The sequence below is a fragment of the Pyxicephalus adspersus genome, chromosome 12 (assembly GCF_032062135.1).
Source record: "Pyxicephalus adspersus chromosome 12, UCB_Pads_2.0, whole genome shotgun sequence".
Lineage (NCBI taxonomy): Eukaryota > Metazoa > Chordata > Amphibia > Anura > Pyxicephalidae > Pyxicephalus > Pyxicephalus adspersus.
The window spans coordinates 43,132,327-43,154,345 of NC_092869.1; the positions used below are offsets into that span (position 1 = coordinate 43,132,327).

The following is a 22,019-nucleotide window of genomic DNA, read 5'->3' on the forward strand; positions in this document are numbered from 1 at the left end:
GTCTTCTTCCACAGGACAGCACCATGGTAGCAGAGGCCGAGCATTCTATTTATTACTCTTTCCTGTGTCTTATCTTGTTTATTAGCTTAATTGTTTTATCATTTTACTCTTTGATTTCTTTCCTTTCCACTTCCTGTCATATTTTTCCCTGAAGTGCCAAATGTCTCCAGGTTAAAGCGGCAGCAAGGAGCGATAACATAAAGCGTATTTGGCTGTGTGCAGGTGCTGGGCACGCGGAGGTCAATGCAAGCTATCGATCAGAGTCTGTGTGATGCATGATCTGTTAATGAATCTTGGCCGAAGTGTTATCAAGTTTACAGACAGCGGCGCGGAGTAAATGACTTCTAGATGTTTCCTAGGAGCGAGGTGTACTAATGTCAGCAACATGATTAAGGGGTCAATACCTCAGAGGAGCGCAGCAAAGTGACTGCAGCGACATGTTTAATGGCCGGCTGCGTTCTTAGGGGAAAGTGGCCTAATGAGAGCGCCGAGATTAATGGCATCTATTGGCTTTAATGACACGTTACCTGCAAAACCCAAATTCAATTTTAATATGTAATCACAGTATTCTTCCTCATGTTTGTCCTATTTCTATGATAAACTTAAACAGTTTGTCCTTCAGGGGAGTTTTTCAGAGTTGGGTTGTGGCATTTCTGATATTGTGGGGAGGATGAAGAAGGGGAAACTATATTTAAAGCTGAATGCCAGTCAGATAGACTCGTTTTCTTTAATACATCATCATAATGCGTATATGTTGCCGAACCTTTATCCAAAACTAAACAGAAAAAAGATGGGTTTACATCAAATGGAACCAATGTAAGTATCTCAATTGGACTTGGTTTTGGCTTCTTGGAATCCCCTATACAGCATCAACTTGTTGGGAGAAGACAAGGCTAGGACTAGGAGCCAGTCAGGTCTGTTGTATGAAAATGTACTGACAAGAAAAATAGTGACCGGAGGAGAGAAATAGGCAGAGGGATGACATGATTCTTCTTTTGCTGTTCTTTACCCGGACTGGATAGAGAAATATCAATCCTTTGGCGGGTAAAACAGCAACCTTATATATATATCATCTGTGATATAACATAACAATTTAGATTTTCTGTAAATACAAGTTTGTGTTTATCTCTCCAGCAAAGTTCTGGAAATACATCACAGAATAATGGAATTATCCACTATATTGTTGTGTTTGATGGATGTCGATTTTCTGAGACACAACAAATATGGGTGGAAAAGGTAAAAGTCTGTTTATGTGGGTGAAACAAACACAAGTTGCCTAATTCTCCTTTCTTCTCTCTAGGACGGCCACTGACAATCTTCAACACCCAAGCCCAAATAGCCATTGGTGGAAAGGACAGGGGAAGGCCATTCCAAGGACAGCTTTCGGGCATCTATTACAATGGCCTAAAAGTTCTGAACATGGCTGCCGAGCATAACCCTCACATCAATATCAGTGGTAGTGTAAGGCTGGTGGGGGAGGTTCCATCTATCGGGACAACACCAACCACTTCTATGCCACCAGAACTGTCCACCACTATAATGGAGACCACAACAACGTTGGCCACCACCACCACGAGAAGGAACCGGTCGTCCCCAGGATCCATGGTAAGTGCCAGATGGGCTTCACTCTTTGTTCTTTTTGTAAATTATAACGCAGCTACAAAATGACCACTGGAAGCTTTGCTTAGGGTTTGCCATTGAAAGGGCTCTCAAGTGGGGCAGCCCACAGCCATTACAGCTCTGGGTTTGGTATCTCGCCATACAGTGGTGTTTCTCATTTTGTCCATTTTGTATTGTATAATTTGCCTGGTAATTAGTATTCTAAAATATTTTGGTTTCTTAGTGTTACCAACCTTTCAACATCAAATGTCCTGCTTTTAGTCTCAAAAACAATGTGTGCCTGGTTGGTAGAAATTCCTAATGAAAGGTTAGGCAGTGACCTCTCACCACACGACTCATATACGTTCTACTTATATCCTACTGATATATAATATAGGGTAGTCCGGGGTGAAACGGATCAAAGGGTTGACATGGGTGGAGTGGCTCTGTTGTTACTTCATCAATAAAGGTCAGTTGTCTCATGGAGAGTGGCTTGCGGTTCCAATGTTTGGACTGAATGCATACAACAGTGGGAGATACCGGAACCTCAATTGTTACTAGCGCAGAACATGTGAGTAAGCCTCACCTATAAATGTGTCTGATATAAGCCATCTGCGTTGTGGGCACCAACCAATCAGATTCTTGTGTCCATTTTTTTCTGCACGATACACATGAAAGAGAGCATTTAATTAGGCCGTGTTGTAGAAGACCGTAATCTTCTTTCAGACACTTCTATTCTGTAGAGATTTGTCATTTCAGAAGTTAAATGTAAATTAATCAGCGCACCAGATGTGTACAGTCTGGCAGGCTCTGTAGGATGCTCTAGTCACGTTGTTTCACTTTGTAGTACGAAATATCTATATTCATGGTAAGGCTTTGGGCTTGGAAGGCCCGTGGGGTATTAGGAAGTGAATATTCATTCTATTTTCAGCATTTCAGAGGAAATCTGTTTCAGACACTCTGATATTAAAGAGCAGAGCATATTTGTCAAGATGCACATTAAAGCAGACTGAAACACGGGGTGTCTGTGATGTAGCTGTGTAAATATTGGCATTAAATCAGTGTCACATTTCCGTGCAGCGCTATAAAGTTACATAAGAGCTAGCGGCTAATTCATGAAAACAGTACTAAATATTCTGTATTACTTCTGTAAATAACGGTGATCATCTTTGTAATAATGCCATAGCTGCGTTGTGCAGAACATTTTATTCTGTCATACTTTACAAACAGATACTTCCATCACATTAGTTTGCACATAATTGGGGTAATACATGACAAGACTGTTCTAGGAGCAGAACATTGTGCTCCAGGCATGTAGGATCATTCAAAGCAATACAGGCATTCATGCGACAGTGCAAAGTATTGGCAGTGGACTGGGGTCAGTGAGCCATATGGTGGGAATAGGGCTGGACAGTGTGTTGGCATCAACATGGTGGTCAAAGGGGCCAGGCTGAGAGACAGACCTGGGTTATAGCAGCCAATTGGAGGTCTGTTGAGCTTGGCAGAGCTTTGGTAACAAAATTGGGGGCTGTTCCGATTATGATGGTATCGATAGGGCGGCTAAGATTGTTGGAAACCACATTGTGGTTGTAGAGAGCAGCAGATTATTTGGAGCTGGATGAGCACCATTAGGGCAGCAAAGCATTGGATGAGAGATGGGTTTGCCAGATAGATTGTTGGATATACCGTAGATAAGGGTCAAGATCAAATGAGCCATATGAAGTACCTAGAACCAGATTAAGGTTAACAAAGCTGGGTAGAAAATTTGGAGCTAAAAGTGGTTTTAGCAGGGCTGTGTGGAATTCGGAATAGTTAAATTGGAGGGGCCAGCAGAGCTTTGAGGTCAGTAGGGTTGTACATAGTGTTGATGTTAGTAGGAGTTGCTGGGGGTGTGCAGAGTGTTGGGAGTGGAATGCTATTAGTAAAATAGGGTTGATGGGGCCATGTGGAATATTGGAAACTAGATGGATGATTAGGGAGCTTGTCAGTGTTGGTCAGTGGTGATCTTGGTGGGGCTGCACAGAACATTGGTAGTCAGATCATGGTTTATAAGGCCGTTTAGCAAAATGAGACGGAGCACAGCAAATCTAGATCTGACTTGCATTCATCCTGCATCACGCAACACCTGCAAATGCTCTGTATCCCAGCTCTGCTATAATTACTCTTATTCAATTAAAAGTCAGATTTATACTCTGTGCTCCAGCAGACTGCTCTCCGCCAGTTCCTCTCTGTGTTCAATAAAGCCGGCTAGGAGAGCCTGTAATTGACTTCTAGTGCGAGTCTTTCAGAGTGCAAGATTAAATAAAACACATCTATGTCAGGAGAGTCTCTTCCTCCAGGGTTATTGATGACGGACTCGTTATGTTCTGTCGGTAACTACTTCCCCTTTTAAACGCAGCATGATGCCCATGTGTGCTAAAAATATGCTTTGTCTTATTAGCCCTGGACCCTTCCATGTCTGAACCCAAGGTTGGGAAGATAAAAGGGGGGCTTTCTCCTTTGTGTCAGTAAAAAAGTATACATGTCCTGAACGCACTGCAGGCCAAAATGTTGCGATCAGGGGGCCCAGCGTGTGCTGGCTCTTGCACCAGAATTGGTGCCACACATGTCGTTGTGTGAGGCCATCCAAAATGTAATAAAAAGCTTGATGCATAGGAACAATCTATTGTTTTTCTATAGGTGCTTGACTGTTGTGAATGAGTAGTGCAGAGTTGTATAAATATATAACACATAATTCAGGCCGGTGTGGCGAATTTAGTCATGACATGACATTTCATACAAGTCTTTATGCTGAACCTTATACATTCCTTGATGACACCAGTGGCTAACAACCACACAATATTACTATGCTGTGTATGCTTGTTGAGAAATGGCTGATTGCTGCTTCTTTGTGTGATGATGCCACACATGTTTAAAGCTCCAGAATTTCCATTATCGATCATTCACTAACTGCTGAGTACACTATACAATATTTATAAGGGACACCAAACTGCTCAGTATAGGGTAAAATATCAGCTGGTGACATGAAAGCGTTTTTGGGAGATATTGACATATGCATGTCGCTGCCAACAGCAATCGATTCTCTAAACTAAATCAGTTCCCATAGATCATATAATCAGTTTGTAGAATTACAAAATCAATTGGCTCAACAGAATTTGTGCTGCCAACTTCATTCTTCTATATCTGTAAATGTCTTTCAAAAGTCATGCCTAATGACAAATGGAAGCTTTCCCCCTCATTTGCAGGAAGTGGAAGTGACACTCTCTGCTCATTGCCCCGGGCAGAAAATCGATCGAAAGTTGGTTGCTGTACGAGGTTACATTTGGTTCTATGTTGACGGTTGTAAGAGTATGCATCCTATAATCATGTATCACTTTTAACAGAAAAGAGCAAATCAAGGTGTTGCCTGAAGAGTTAGGTGCTTTTTCTTCATTGTAAAAGCCTTTTGGAAACCTGCATTATATAGCTATGTATATTTATAATATCTCACACTGGCAAATGCCAAACATCACCTATGTTTATAGCCAGAGAATTTTCTCAACTCTCCTGGTCTGCTGGTATAAAAATGTCTCTGCTATGCTCTGTATATCTTGCCTGATGTACTATACAGAGAATGGTCTGCGTTCCTTTCCCCTCTAGGGCTCAGAATGCCTCTCCTACTTTCTGTAGGGCCTAAGCTTCTATCCTCTGCAGGTTACAGAATGCCTTTTCTCTCTTTATAGGAACAGTAAAGGGACTGAGTTTCTATTTCTTCCAGGGGGGTTTAGCCTCTTGTCCCTCAGTAGGGCTCAATTTTATATCCATTGCAGATCAAAGAATGCAGCTGCTGGTCTCGGTACATATAAATAGACTTTGTTCCTATTTTCTGCAAGGCTAAGGATGACTCTCTAGAGTCTACTTCTATATCTTCACAAGTCACAGATTTCCTTTTCTAGTCTCCGTATATGTACATGTATTAGATTACATCTTCTTCTCTGTAGGTCTTAATCACCCTCTGCAGGTCATGGACTGGCATTTCTGGATTCTGTATATATGCAGAGAAGGGGCATTCATGCTTAGAAGGCTTCTTTCACCCTCTGTAGCTGCTGCCTTTCCCAGTCTCTTTAGTAAAGAGAAAAGTTCCTATCTCCTTCAGGGCTCACGTGTCTTCTGCAGGTTCTAAGCTCCTCTGTGTCCGAGCTGTGGAAAGTCTGCACTGTCCTCCCTATATTAGCAGCTCTCATCTTTTCCAGGTTTAGGAATGATTCTCCTGGCTCTATATGTGGACAAAGACTTCCAACGTGCCAGTTGATTTAATAAAGTATTTAAGGGCTGCTCATTGTGAGGTTTTGCTCGCCGTGCCCTGTGTCTTCACAAAACAAACAGCCTCATCTTCTGCGATATTAAAGTCATAATTCCTGGGTTCATCCGCTTGCTGAAGAGCAGATGATAGTCAGCGTCTTCATTCAGGAGCTGCGGACGGTGGAGGACTGTGCCAGGATATAGTCCCATACATTCTCCTGGGGACCCCTCACACTGAGAATAATCAATCGATAATCAGTGCTCGTATGACAGATAACAATACTTCAGGTACCATCTCTTAGGGTATGTCAATATTAAAGAGGCTGTATGCATAGGTTTATGAAGATTTATACCTGAAATGGTGTATGCGTACGATAGATACGGTAGATTTTGGGTTTACACATTTTAATAAATAAAAGTACCTGTAGAAGAATACAACCAGCAGAGGCTAGGGTGAGAAACCACTAAAGCATTTTTAGGAAAGGGGGAAGATGCATGGACCTCAGCCTGATAGTTTTCTTGTAATATAAAAAGTGATGAGCCCGAATTCATCCTTTCCATATTCCCAGACTACACCTTCCTTCCATCTGAAGCATGGCATGAAAACATTCTTATCTGCAGACAGTAAACAGGCTGATATCACAAGGTGACACCGTCTACAAGGGACTGGAATGGAGCCTGAAAATCACATCTTAATTATGAGCCGAAAGCAGGAAGAAGCTTTATCACAATTTCCAGTAATAGTTTTGTTCACGCAGTGGAATCTTGCAGGTCACAGAGAAGGCTGAGCTTGTATTGGGTTTCCCTTGCAGTGGTTCAGTTGTAGTATGAGGCTGGAGACATCAGGGGCCATGGTTTGGGATGTAGTGTATTGCTGAGTGCAGGAAAGGTTGCTGCATCCCTAAACCAATTTGTTTTTACACTTGTAGGGTTTAGAACCCCTAACAAGTTGTCATTTTTGCTTTTGTCCTTGCTGGAGAGATACTAGATTTGGTAACAGTTATTACCAGCGCTGAAAGTTAAATAGAAATCCAAAATTGTCCTAATGGGATTCCTCTCACTTCTCACCTGTTGTGTCTCTTGTCTGCAACGGGACAAAGCCCTCAAATATAACATGACATATTTTAACCATTTCTTAAATTATCTTTTTTTTCCCTTAAAATTTGATGTTGGACGTAGCTGGAATTTGTTCTGCACTTTCACAGGTTTACAGTAAAGAATCCTTTACACAGATAGATTTCTTGATATATCCCAAATCTTTCTGCTGTGTTTTCTAAGTACGACATTTGCTGCATTGTAACCGGTTAGTTGGTTGTTGGTAAATGGTCAGACTCTGGACTTTGGACTGGCCATTGCATGCAGCATGTTTGCTCTCATAGGCCTTTGCATTAATATGAGTTTGGCCATGGTGTAGGGCCGGTTCCAGTTTATGTTGAAGAAATTGGTTGAGAATTCTGCACATGGAATCGGTGCTTTCCCCTCATTACACTGCACATCGTGCTCTATACCAGGACACATTTCGGCTGTTATGCCAGTTTTTAGGCTGCAGTGCTACCTATAGTTCTTACAGAGGTGACCTTGCTTACACAGCTGGGTAAATCCTGCAGATAACGTGTTATCAGTCTCTGCCCAGCCACAGGTGATGGATGCTGCTGAGAATGAAGCCGGTGGTAGATTTGGTGCAGGAAGAGGCCGGAAGTGATATGGATCGGTGTTATTATAGCTGCACTAACCCACCACCGTCCTGGAGGAGAAGATGAAGGTTATGCTATGATCTGCTGCTGGGAGAAACGTCTCCCTGTAGCCTGCAAACAGCAGATTGAGGAGCATTTTACATGGGAAACTCTAAGAGGCTTTCAGGAAACCTTTAAAGCAGGGGCAACCAAAAATGGTGAGGTGGAGAGCTACCCGAATAGCACGTTAGAAATCAATGATCACGCAGCACACTTTTTATGGTTTGAAGAAAACTGAATAATATTAATATAATTGTCAGTGTAAAATATAAACTCAGCCCAGCTTTGTAGCTTTAGTGAGTAATGTGGCATTTAGTGTCTGAAGAGGAAGTCTGAAGCCGAAGTCCAGATGGTCATTTGTATCAATGTTAGGAAGAAATAGATCAGTATTGGTGAGTATTAGGAAGAAAAAATGCTTGTGTGTCAATGGTGAATAGAGAGAAGAATGACCCATTGACAGTGATCAGTAAGAGAAAGAAATGAGAGGAAAAATATTGAGAGACAGTGCAAAGGGCCGGAGGACTCTGCGAGGAGCTGTGGGAAATAGAGGGTTGACAACAGGCTAGGGGGTGCTGTGGGGAATGGGGTCTGCATCAGGTTTGGGAGCGCTGTAGGGGGCTAGTGGTTTTGCAGCAATCTGCAAGGCATTGTGGGGGTTGAGGGGACAACAAATGGGCAGCATTATTGTGAGATGGTGAGTTCTAGGATCCATAAATCTAAAAACTAATTTGTTTTAAATGATAATAATCAGTACAGAATAAGTTAGATTATTTTTGTAGGATACCCCTGATAGTTGTGCCGTGTCTGAGCGTGTACTGCGGGGCTAATACCAGTTCTCTGGGAGTTTACTGATAATGCAGTTATCGGTGGATGCGAAGTTCTCTTAGGGGATGTGACCGGCCGTGTGCTGGAACGGCATGGTGTCAGGGGATAAATAACAGCACAATTTTCAGCATTGTAATAACACTCCTTATCTGTCGGAGGTTCTGTGTGAGCTGGAGATAGACAGGGAGATAGAAGAAGGCGCACTTGTCACTAGACCATCATCTGTACGCTGCGGGCCTTCTCTTCCTGCAATACATCACTGCTGTGTATATCCCTGCCTGGGCTGCTGCGGGGTAATCTCACCTTCATACATATAATATCATATACTGCAGTGTTATCTCATTCGTAATACTCCCAGACCGCATTGGTACTTCACCCGTAATATTCTCATGCTGCAATGGTTACTTAAATACAATACTTTAGAGCAGAGCTCAAGTTTGGACAGGGAGAAGCAGCACAAGTGTGCTGGAAAGACAAATATTGACATGTTTATAGACTCTGCATACCAGGTGCATTGTGGGTGAAAAAAAGTTGAAGTTGTGTACACTCAGGACGCAAGACTCAACATTTTGTATCTTCTTACACCAAACATTCTGGTACATGGAGGTCCTGCATATTCTTTCTCTGGTTATTCCAGAACCCTTCATAAATGTTTCCAGTCTCTGAATACCATCGTTATTCTGCAGCCACATTTTAGTAAAAGGAAAGTTGTTCCCAGATATTAGAGCTGCAGTGTAAAACATTATTAGCATCACATCTAACAGAGGCCTCTGTCTGAGTGAAAACATTTCTCAACAAAACTCTTAATCCTGTTTCCTCAGCGTTCAACATTCTTTGATCTGAGAATATTGAGCCTCGTGCCAGCTCTATGTATATTTATTACATGCCATGGCACAGAGAAGTGCGCGTTTTCTGTCAATGACTGTACTGAACACATGCTGGCATGACTATGTAGTATAATGCACGGGTTATATGTATGATCCTTTTGTCCGGTAAAATCAGAATTCTTACATGGCATACACACTGTGGGATATTTTACTGGAACTGACCACAATATTATCCAGTGTTGTTCTATTTTCCAGGCAATTGTTGAGCCCCCACGGTTGTCTTTACTCGCTGCGTGTTTACAGGTGCAGAAACCAGATAAATTCCGCCATGTCTTGCCAGATCGGTGAATTTTCCACATTTCATTTAGACCGGACTGGCAGAAATCTTGCAGCATGAAATAATTTCTATCCCTGCAAGGTACTAGGATCTTCTACCATCATGTAATGTATTGGAATCTTTCAGGTTTGGCTTCATGAGACATATAAAAAAAAATCTGTAATCAGTTGCTGTGTAACATTGCTATTCGCACTTCAATTTTATTTTCTCCATTACAAGTCTAAAATCCATTCTCATTATTATATTTTAGGCCCTGATGAAGAAAGGGCTCTTTGTTTCCTGAAATGTGCCGGCATACTGTACCATGAACCTTATTTTGGGCACTCAGCCTGGATATGGAGCTCCATTCTAGTCTCTTTGGTATAAGGAGAACTGTCTGAGTGCCACAATTTTTTTTTTTGGACTGGCGACAGCAAAGATTCAGGTTGCTCCAAGTAACCGTAGAAGGCCACTGTGGACATATTATGGTCAGACATATTCCAATAATGAGAATAAAATGCCGTAATATTGACTGGTGTACAGGGAGAATGTCTCATCCATTCAATCCTTGCTCTGATCCACCTAGATTATAATGAGCTCTTTCCCTGCACCCCGCGTGAGTTACGGCTAATCGAGCCTCCTTTGTGTATTCTCTATAAAAACGCGAGGAGGATAAAACTTAACGAAGGAGTGAATGGCGAGAGAGTGAATTAAAGAAGACATAAGTCACCGCTGACAGAACACAAATCAGCCCCTGACACCAGGCCTGGGAGGTTCAGATTTATCTGCCGCTTTCAGGAGGGCTGCTGATAACTTCTGGCTGCTCGCACGCTGCATTAAAATGAGAGATGGCTCCTTCTGCCAGAGCCCAGGACACATTACGAGCCTCTCATAATGCAGCTAATTCCTTGCCGATCCCAGATGCTTAACTTTAACCTGCAGCATGATAAACATTCCATATATTGCTATCAATACCCCTGCACAGAGAAGGCTTATTGTATCTTGAGGTAAGGGGAACAAGTAATATATGTCAGGAAATATGTAAATCACCTTTGGTTTAGGGTTGTCTCTAAAATGAATAGTGAACCCAAGCAGATTCACTTCTGCACAATGACCCAAGCAGATTCACTACTGCGCAATAACACAAGCAGATTCACTACTGCACAAAGACATAAGCTATGTTAAAGATTAATACAAAGTCCACAGCACAGAGATCCAACAAAGGTCTGAACACACCATAATAATCACCCATAAATAATGATGATGATGGCAAATAAAGTCAAGGAACATTGTCCAACTAAAATGAGTTCTATATGAAGCAGAATTTTCCACCAGAAAAATTGTAAAATCCAAATATTTTTTTTTAGTAAGCTTATGATGCAAATGATGAGGTGAATCTACAATGTTAGAACAGAGGGATTACTAAAGCTCAGATTCTCCAATAAAGTTCAAAATAAAAATCAAATGCCAGCCCTAGAATAACTTTACAACATGTAGAGGATAGAAAAAAAGAAAGGGCTTTTTGGCAAATACAGCTCAAATACAGACGTTTTTACTTCTGAAAGTTACCAAATACATATAAAAGTAACATGTATACTATTGCCAGACATCACACAGCTCAAATACATAGTATAGAATTTATAGGAGGGTCGTGTCTTTTTATTTCTCACACACTGTAAGTACATATTTATTCATGAACTAACTTCATTTGGCTGAAAGGGGAGACCCAGGAGGGGAGGAGTGGGTTGAATTGTCTTATAGACCATCATACAGAAAATGAGATTAGCTGAAGACGCCTGTTGCAGCTTCTAATGCTTGTTGTATGAAACTAACAGTGTGCAGGGAAATTTGACTAATTGCTTTCAGCACAGGAGAGGGTGATCTACAAGTGTGTGTTAGATATATATCTATCTATATCATGTAAGGCAGGAGTTTATGTTTAAAAGTGAAGGGAGGGTTGTGGAGTTGGTTTTCCTAGCTTGGGCAGAGAGATAAAAAGATGACTGCGGGGAGCAGCAGATGCTTTCCTATTTCTGCAGATGTGCAGAACAGTATTCCACCCCCGGGGGAAACGTCTGACAGACGCAAGGGACTGAACCTTAGGTAATTTTTTTTCATCAGGTTCCAAAAAAGAAAACAACTGGTTCAGTTTAGTTTGCGATTACTTGGAAATCTTCTGCAGAAACGCGTGATAAAGAAGGGAAAATCTGTCAGACAGCAGGTGGTGCTGGGTAAATATTTGTAGACATAAACAGGTATGCAGAATTGTTTTGTTGTGAAATGCTTGTACGGAATCTGGTCTGAGTATTAGAGCGGCATATGGCAGGTCAGAAAACATTCAGCAACAAAATATGAATGTTGTGTCCTTTAGGTCACAGAAGAAGATATAAAATTTGTTCTAGAAAGTACATGACACTGGAGTGTTGGTGCAGAGATATTACACCCCAGGGTCAGCATGGAGTTTGTGTGGTGTGTGTCAGATGCTAGATGTTCAGGGTTAATGGGGATTCTTGTTTATTTACAGCAGTGACAGAGCTCTGGGACATCTCTGCTCCCATGATAAGTATATTATCCAACTCTATTGCAGGCTATACATCATATGTGTCATTTAGATTGCGTGTAATAACTGCCAGAGCAGAATGAAAGGCTAGGGGTCTGGAGGTCACCTCGTTTCCTGACGTCTCTCACTACCAGTGCAAATACTCCATGCATTGGATCCCTATTGAGTTCACAATTATTAGATACACCGTTCTATTCACAGAAAGCAACTGGAAACCTTGGAGTACAGCGCGTGTCATTCACAAGTTTATTCAGTCTGCAGCTGGGTATTTTTCAAGCACATGGTCACTACTGAATCTTCTGCGTTATCATGGAGTATAGACGGGTATTCTTCTAGAGCAGTGTTGCCCCCTGCCCCTTTCAGCTGGGCGCACCGGCACTTTTCAGTAACCACCCAGCTTTTTTTGGATGGTTACTGAAGAGTTTGGTCACAATACAGGTGCTGCCATTCGCCTACATTTATTGTAGAATGTGGTTAGTTCTAGGAGAAGGAAAATGCAATTGGTTGTTCTTGATAAGTTGGTTTTAGAGTACAGTTGATTGATCCAATATGCAGGTTATCACAAAGTGTCAGTTGTTCTAGGGGGTGGCAGGATATCACATAGTATAGTGGGTTATCGCAGAGTGGCATAATATGCGGGGTGTAGTTAGGGATTGCAGGGTGGCATTATATGCCGGGTGTAGTTGGGTATCACAGGGTGGCCATAAATGCTGGGTGTAGTTGGGTATCACATGGTGGCGTTAAATGTGGGGTGTAGTTGGGTATCGCAGGGTGACATATTATGCTGGGTGTAGTTGGCTATCGCAGGGTGGCATATGCTGGGTGTAGTTGGGTATCGCAGGGTGGCATATTATACAAGGTGTTGTTGGCTATCGCAGGATGGCATATTATGCAGGATATAGTTGGTCATCGCAGGGTGGCATTATATGCCAGGTGTAGTTGGGTATTGCAGGGTGGCAAATTATGCTGGGTGTAGTTGGGTATGGCAGGATGGCATATTATGCAGGATAGTTGGCTAACGCAGGGTCACATTATTTGCCAGGTGTAGTTGGGTATCGCAGGGTGGCAGATTATGCGAGGTGTAGTTGACTATAGCAGGGTGGCATATTATATAATAGAGCGCGATTAATTATCGCAGGGTGGCATAATATGCTTGGTATAGGTAGCTATCTCAGAGTGGCATATTATGCAGGATATAGTTGGTGATCGCAGGGTGGCATATTATGCAGGATAGTTGGCTAACGCAGGGTCACATTATTTGCCAGGTGTAGTTGGGTATCGCAGGGTGGCAGATTATGCGAGGTGTAGTTGACTATAGCAGGGTGGCATATTATATAATAGAGCGCGATTAATTATCGCAGGGTGGCATAATATGCTTGGTATAGGTAGCTATCTCAGAGTGGCATATTATGCAGGATATAGTTGGTGATCGCAGGGTGGCATATTATGCAGGGTGTAGTTGGCTATCGCAGGGTGGCATATTATGCGGGATATAGTTGGTTTTCGCAGGGGTGGCAAATTATTCAGGGGGTAGTTGGTTATCGCAGATTGTAGCTGGTTGGTCCAGAATGTGGCTGGTTTTTGTATAGAGTATGGTTGGTTATTATATGTCTGCTTGGTTATTGCAGGGTACACTTGGTTCATGTTTTGCAGAGGCTGACTGATTAGTGCTCTGCGTGGCCGTTCTAGCAGTGAGTGACTGATTAACGCAGCTTGCATTTGGCTATGTGCTCGGATAAAGAGCAGCCAAGGCATCGCTGTGATATTCTTCTAGGGAATTAACAGTGAATGCAGACTAATAACGCCGAGACCGGAGGAGCAGTTAATGCCATAATGTGAACAGTAAAAGAGATGTTTTTCTTCTTATATTACAAGCAGCCGCTAAAGTGGTAATTGCAGCTGGCCTCGTTAATGCACATTTATATAAAGCGATTACCTTCGGGGTGAATGCTTGTCCTACAAGAACACACTTCAGCTGGGAGGAGGCAGGTGGGAACTGAGACCTTTTCCTGCACCACCAGCCGGACTCATCAGCCACCATGAATCACCGGCTGTCTGACAGTTAAACGGGATCAGATGGGGGGGGGCTAATTTTGAAGGGGGTCTATCTGAATGCATATGCTTAAGAAAGTGGGCATGCTAGGATATAGTGCCAAGCTACTGTGAGGGGGAAGTAGGGAGAAACAGAAGTGAAACTGATCACGTATAACGTTTTATTGGAATTGTATTTTTTAATAACCCCAATCAATAAATGATCATAAGGCTCAGTGTGGTCATTGGTAATCTTTTTAGCTATCACTGGAGTGTAAGTAGAGAGGAAGTGACTGCAAAAAGAAAGAAGCAATGAGATGTATCAACTGATGGAAAACGCAGATTTTATGTTTTTTTTTTTTTTGATTCTTGATGAAATACAGTGCACTAAGCAAACTGAATGTTATTGAGTTGGGATTTACATCTAATTCAACCCTTCTTTGTTTTGTCCCCGTAGCCCACAGACGATATTGTGTCATCGGCAGAATGTTCTATTGGCAGTGATGATGAAGATGCTGCAGAATGTGAAACTGGCACAGGTACGTCAGGTCAGTGTACTTTCTGCTTGATAACTTTTATTATTCTAATAATAGAGTTTCATTTTTCCTAAGGTGCATGCTCTTGCCATGTGTAATATATGAGTAGGGAATTTCTGGATCTGACAAGCTCTAACCGAGGGTTACATGGAGCGGAGTACTAACAATGACCCATGTGGGATAGCAGGACGCGGCTCGCTCCTCTTCAGGGGATTATGGGAACAATTAGATTTACATTTTTTTTGGAGCTGCCATAAACACATTTTGTTCACTGCTTTTCTTACTGAAACTCATCTCTGTTCTGGGGGCCTCGGTCGTACAGATCTGTGTATGTGCACATATATGTGTCGTAATGTCTGTATGAACGGGCGACAGACATTAACACGTCATAAATGCTGGAACAAGATTGCAAGGAGAGGGCCCGGATACTTTTTTTTTCTTCTTACTAAAAAAACTAAACAAATTCAACGCTATGTGTAATAAACTGGACAGCCTGTGATAGTTATGTGTAGGGAGCTCAGCACTGCTGTTCCTGAACCGACCAGCAAGTGGTGGCCGCTCTGAGACTCGAACCCAAGGAAATGTGCACATACGTGCGATGCATCTATTAGGGTAGGGCAAGACGAATCAGTATAACAAAATCACATCTAATACATAGCACATTCTGTTTGGAATGGTCATCAGTGGCTTCTTCACCATACAGACACAAGCTGATGTGGGGAAATTTCCTAATTGTGGGAGGAGCAGAGACACAAACTACTGGGGGAAACCTCCCCATTGTGGGAGGGGCAAAGATGCAAACTGCAGGGGGAAATCTCCACATTGTGGGACGGGCAGAGACACAAACTACTGGGAGAAATCTCCCCATTCTGGGAGGGGAAAGATGCAAACTGCAGCAGGGAAATCTCTGCATTGTGGGAGGGGCAGAGACGCAAACTACTGGGGGAAATCTCCCCATTCTGGGAGGGGCAAAGATGCAAACTGCAGGGGGAAATCTCCCCATTGTGGGAGGGCAGAGGCGCAAACTACTGGGGGAAATCTCCCCATTGTGGGAGGGCAGAGGCGCAAACAGTTTTAGGAAAATCTCCCCATTGTGGGAGGGGCAGAGACGCAAAATACTGGGGGAAACACTATTTGTAAATCACAATACTTTAGTCCTGAAAGAGGTAACAAAGGAAAGTACTACAGAAACGTTTATCTGTCACAGTGGCATTATCTTGGTCTCCTGATAAGTGGGCCTCAATAGTCTGGGGGATATTTATTTGCAGAACGCTGTACAAGCTCATTCATTTCCACACATGGCACATAACACAGGAATTGTTATAGGAAAGCTTCCTTAGGAATGGGAGTCGGGTCAGAGTGGCCTCCAACACTTGCCGGTCCAGGCACAGTCTGTGGGGGATCAGGCGTACAAAGCATGCTGCGAATGGGCAGGTTGAGCCAGTGCTAACTTCTCTCTGTCTGTCCACCCCCGCCAATACCACCACAAGTCTAAAGTTATTGTACCTGTGCATAGGTAAATATTTACCTGTATGGATAAAATATATACAAGCTTTGTATATATTTACACCACATTTTCATGTTGATCCTCTTCACATTGTACCGCATGACTTTTTTGGTGATTTTTTTTTTTCCCATTCCAATGTTATTTTTATCCATGTCTGTGGATGTCGTAAAACTGTTCACATCTGAAATGTTTTTGTTTTCCTTACCATCCATCGCTCGTTTTTTCCATTTTGATTGCTTTACCAAGTCAGCCGTGATCAAAAACAATATACTGAGTCTTTATCTGAACAGAGGCAACAAAATTTTGTTTTGCCATCACACCAATCACAGCTAGAAAAGAACAATGCATAGGCTCCAGTAATCTACATAGTGTGTAGATAGCACCCATCCTCTACTCCTCCAAGGTCTATCTGCTGCTTTCTTCTCACCCCACTACCCAGGATTATAGGCCCGCTCCCAGTGGCTGGAGCCTGTCACTCCTCTCTGAATCTTTTCTGCTCCCAAAACTAGCAGATGAATATTGATGGTGGAGGAGCCTCTGTATGTGTTTTTCCTGCCATAAAATTGTTCTCTACACTTAATAGCATTATTTTAAACTCTGACAGACACACATGCACAGTTCAGTGTAGAATCCCCAGCAGGTGCTGTGAATTTGGGATGCATGAACGTCCGTGCGTATGTGCAAGAGTTACCTTGTCCTAGCCAGTTAAAGTGACTGAAGACTCCTAATCCTGGAAGCACTACTGATGCATTGTTGAAGGTGCAGCACTTTACTTAGTAACTATGTTTAACAGTGTGCATCATGACATTAAGACAAAAGCTCCAAGGGTACCCGAAAAGTTTAAATTCTCTTTAGGCTGCTATCACACATACGCACATTAATTCTAAATGACCTAGCATTGTCTCTGGACACATAAAAATAATGCACTTGCAGCATTTCACAGGACATACTATGTGCAGCGAAATGCACAGTCTATTACAGATAAATTGGCAGCTACTCAATATGTACATTGTGGTGCCTAAATCCTCAGCAATGCTGTAAAGACATCCAAAAAAACTAAGCCTATAAACCAAAGGCTGAAAGAGTATGTGCAAATCACTGCAATCTTCTTTCGCAGTGTCCAGAAAGCTGCCAGACCAAAATGTTCTGTATGCAAAGATTTAGATAGGCAGGTAGATATATTTAAAATTAGAGCTGTATTCCCTTTTCCTCCTAAACGCTAAATCCAAGGGGAATGGAGGAACAGATCACATCTCAAGGGGTTCTCGATTATCCTATTGGGCCAGATTCCTAAAAAAAAGCCAAACCAAGATTCCCCAATACTAATAGCAAACACTAAATAGTCCTTTTATGGCTGGAAGAGAATCATCTCCAGTATGTATGTATATATATATATATATATATATATATATATATATATATATACACACACGCGCTTCCATTATACTTCTGCTGACAGCTAACATTGTTATCAGTGCAACGCACAGACACCCCAAAATTCAGAATCTTTTATGCAGAATATAAAACACTGTATGGAAAAAGCAGAGCAGATCTGGTAACAAAGCTTATTATCTCAGCATCCTGTTGCACAATGTCAAATGAACAAAAGGTTAAACCATGCCATAGACAATGTCAAACCATAGAATACTAGGATTCACATATCACATCACTGAACCTTATTCAGAATTTATTTATTCAGAATGAACCCGAGGACTTCTAGGCGATGAGTGTGCATGCATGCTAATCATTGCAAAAGGTTCTCCCAATTTAGGCACAGATCAAATGAGAAATGGACTGTTGAGGTCTTACCTATGGGAGAATACTATCAAGGAGAGAATATCAAGTTTGTCAAACATCTTTGTATTAGCAGACACTAATTGCTCTCTTTTCTATGAAGGAAGGCGATAACACCTATGCTACATTCACTTGTTGACCAAGTGAGATTACAAAAAGGAAATCTCTTCAAAGCAAACATGCCCCTTGATTGGTCAACCAAAACGTATGCATAAAGGAATCCCTGATTATCTGCTCAACCTTGCTTTTGAGATGTGATGATGAAATATGCAGACAAGTAAAAATATTGGTTAGGATCGGAGCCTCCTCCAACACCATGAAAATGATTTGCCACCATAAGGCAGACGTGAGGCCAGTAATTGGCCTTCATTGGAGTAGCAGCTAGGTATGTTGGCATAGGGGTACATAGAGGAATGCCAGGCTCCAGCTGACTCTGACCACCTTAAAATTAACATTGCAGATGGCATTACAAAGAATTTTATTGCCACCCATGTGTCCCATTATCTGACCAGTGATCATCTCAGTTTGGAGCATGCTGTTCATGTGTAAGTTGTAAGCTGGTATTGACTTTTCTTATGCCAGTGGGACCTGCAGCAGAAGGTGAGGCTCAGTGCTGCAGGCCCACTGCAGGTTATCAGCCTTGCACGCTGTGTCACATACCGCATGGTGTCATTTTGTCTCTTTGTTCTGGTGTTCGGCCGTCTCTGTAAATTTGCCTACGCTGAGCAGAAAAGCTTTTTAGAAAGGTGTGCCTTGTATTTTCCCCTCTGTTCAGAAGTTTCATCCATCTACTTTCCCCCCCCCCATCTCTCACCCAAGTCCCAGCAGAGATTCCACAAAGGGGCTTTTTACTGCCATAATCTGCCACTTGGTCTGAGTAAACAATTGCCCTAGTGTAAACCCATCTGTCGGCCGTCACCTTCTCCAGGGTGTTAGAAGTTTTCTTGGTTAATTTCTGGACTGAGTGTCACCTATTGGTATTCCCAGCAGTACACCACCGATGAATGTTACTCAAGTTCTTTTCTGGAGAGCGCTGACCGTGTGATCATGATATTTCTACCTATTCTATTTACTTCAAATCTGTCATGTATGAATGGAGTGTGACGAGATGGAATTCCAAGCTTTGTCATAAATGGTTTTTAAAGAGAAGATAAACATTCTGGTTATAAAATGTTTTGGGGCGTGTTGTATAGTGGCAGCCACCTACACCCTACTTTGCTGGTCTACCGTTAAGTGTTCCCATATCACATTTACCAGGAACATGGTGTAACCTCTCTACAGTCACACAGGGATCAGGGCTCTGCTCTGGCCACATGCTCGGTTAGGATGCATCTGGCCAAAGCAAGACATCAATGAACACTACAAGTTGGTGCTCATTACTAATTACCTCCATTTACAGCTATTACAGCTATTAGGGCAAGCTCCAATCTTTAAAAAAGATTGCAATGCATTTTAAACCTAGACAATAATTCAATGAGCTTTGGTTCTACAGATACATGCAGGTAGCCATAGTTTCTATGTTCATATATAGGATTCTAAGTACGCAATGATTGTATTATACGTTCATGTTTTTCATCTACCAGTCTTTAATGTATTGAAATATTTCAATGTAGTGCTGGATGTGAATATCACATAAAAGTACATATAAGAAAAGCTGAATAAATATGGAACAAAAAATGTTCCAATCCAATGTTGATGGGCTCATTCACCCCAGAACACAGCCAATGACCTGGACTGTGGGGGATCTCCACTTTTGCTTTTTAAAAGTTATCATCAAAGTGGCAATAACAGCAGTTAGTGTTTGTAGTTCTGGTGTGAATAATCATCTGAAGAAGCTTTTTATAATGTTATAACATATTTAGGTGTTTTTAGTCAGGTCTTAAATGGTGTGGAGGTAACAATTCTCCTGATGAAGCTGTCCCTGTAGTGGTGGCTTGAGTAGGGGATGGGTGTGCAAGGAAAACAATGCTGAAATCATAATGTATAAAGTCTAAATGTAACACTTTTTTTTGGCTAGATCCTGGAAATCCAACATGTTTTGGGGGTTAATTTAGGGCTCTAAAAGTATATAAATCTACAGTATTAACTGGAATGTAAATGGTATAAAGTATTGAGTATAAATATGTATGTGTAATGTATTCTAAAAATATAGGGATATACAATACAAAATTAGGAAGTACGTGTTTTATATCCCTGTATGTTATTGTTTAGTTACATTTCTGGTCAATTACATAACAATGATTATTACTGTATACGGATGACAGTCTTCGTGTTATTTGAAGCCCCAAACAAAGGGTGAGCCTTTAAACCACCAAAACGTGTTGGCCTTTTTTGATACAAGAGTATAAAACATCACCTCTGGAGTTTATATTGTATATAGATCTCTTCCTTTCTCAGTCATATAATAGTTTAGTTATAGCCGTCCCTTGTGATTGTGTGATACAAAGTAAGAAGGAAGGCAAAAGGAAGGGGGTTGTAGGCTAAAAGTAGTAAGTGTATATTATTTTTCAATGCTCATACAAGATCACATTCAGCAAATACATAAATGAATGACTTTTTTTCTAGAACCCATTATAGCATCATGGGATGTGGACTGCCGAACTAGATTGTAAGCAACTGCTTAAGAAATTAGGTGTATAACTCCTTACTGACACGATTCGCCTTTTGGCTTCCTCGGCTATGTAAAGGACGTAAGTGGTTTGAAAGTGGTTGTAAATGAATTATTAGTCTGCAAAATCTCGAAAGGTATCTATTTAGATGGGCTGGTGCATGGAGAAGGTCTCATAAAAAAATAGGGAACAAAAGCCAAGGTATATGGGATTTAACTGGAATATTGAAAATTTTGCTGTAGAAGACTTCTAGCAAGTGGCAGAGTTTGGGATAAACCAGCAGCATGGGAGGAAAAAAAAAGACAGCAGCCAGAGGATACCTTTACATACCCCTGAGGAAGGTAAAAGGTGAAACTTGTCGGGTACCAAAACGTTATACGGGTATTTTCTTAAGCAGTTGTTTCTTGTCTAGTTCGGCAGTCCACATCCCATGATGCTATAATGGGTTCTGGACAAAAATCATTATTTATGTATTTGCTAAATGTGATCTTGTATGAACATTGAAAATAATATGCACTATTTTTAGCCTACAAATCCTTTGCCTTGCTTCTTTCTTTGTATCATATATGGAGTTTATATGTTCTATGTTTGATGCTTTCCTCTTTGCACATCCAGTCTCATTAATTGGCAGACAGCCCAAGAAAGACAGCAACAGTTCTGTATTTGTGGATCACAGCACTCTGTCCATCAGTGATTACTCTGTCCTCTGCTTGCTTTAATATGCGACATTCTACACACAACAAATGTTTGTGTTATGTGGACTGTCAGAAAATAAAAAGAGCAATGCAGCATCAGAAAATACATTTAAACAGCCTGGAGGCAGAAACATGGAGCTTGGTAGGGTTTAGTGAACCATTGCAAATTCCCTATTTGTCATTGTTTGAAGATGTGTCGCCCCGTTTTAGCCATGTCCTCAGCTGCCTTCTGTAGGCTGAGTCAGGTGCTGTGGGACAATACAGCCTGCAGGTGTACACAGCAATGGGGTTTTGTCTACACAGAATGGACACAGATGCTGTCGGGCTTTGGCGCCGCGTGTCTGTGGGATAGAATGTGAAAAGGAATCTGCCGTGACCGATATGGACCTCCCTATTCCGTTTACGGCATTTTTGCTTAGATTCTCCAAATCTGCACTGCTGGCTGGCTGGAAAATAACTTTCAGGTATGATTCCATCATAGAAAACTGAACAATCATTTTACTGTTAATTTGGCAAAAAACTGTAAAATATTGGGTGTTGGACTAGATGATACACCTGGCAGTAGCTTACTAAGCCTTAAAAGCCAGCCAAAAATTGGCATAATGAAAATCCTGAATGTCATGGTGCTTTCCAAGATGGAAAAGGGGTCTGGAGGAAACTGAAGAAACTCAGTAATTCTTCCAGAAATAAAGGATACAGTAGACAA

The 22,019-nt window shown here is 41.7% G+C and overlaps 1 protein-coding gene across 1 annotated transcript in view; it reads left to right on the forward strand.

Annotated features, from left to right (window-relative positions):
• Positions 1-22,019, forward strand: part of NRXN3 (neurexin 3) — a gene marked incomplete in the record, with an annotated part of 200,881 nt that overhangs the window by 164,598 nt on the left and 14,264 nt on the right. Inside the window, 2 exon segments of the mRNA XM_072427916.1 lie at positions 1,301-1,605; positions 14,630-14,711. Of these exon segments, the coding sequence (XP_072284017.1) occupies positions 1,301-1,605; positions 14,630-14,711 (387 nt within the window).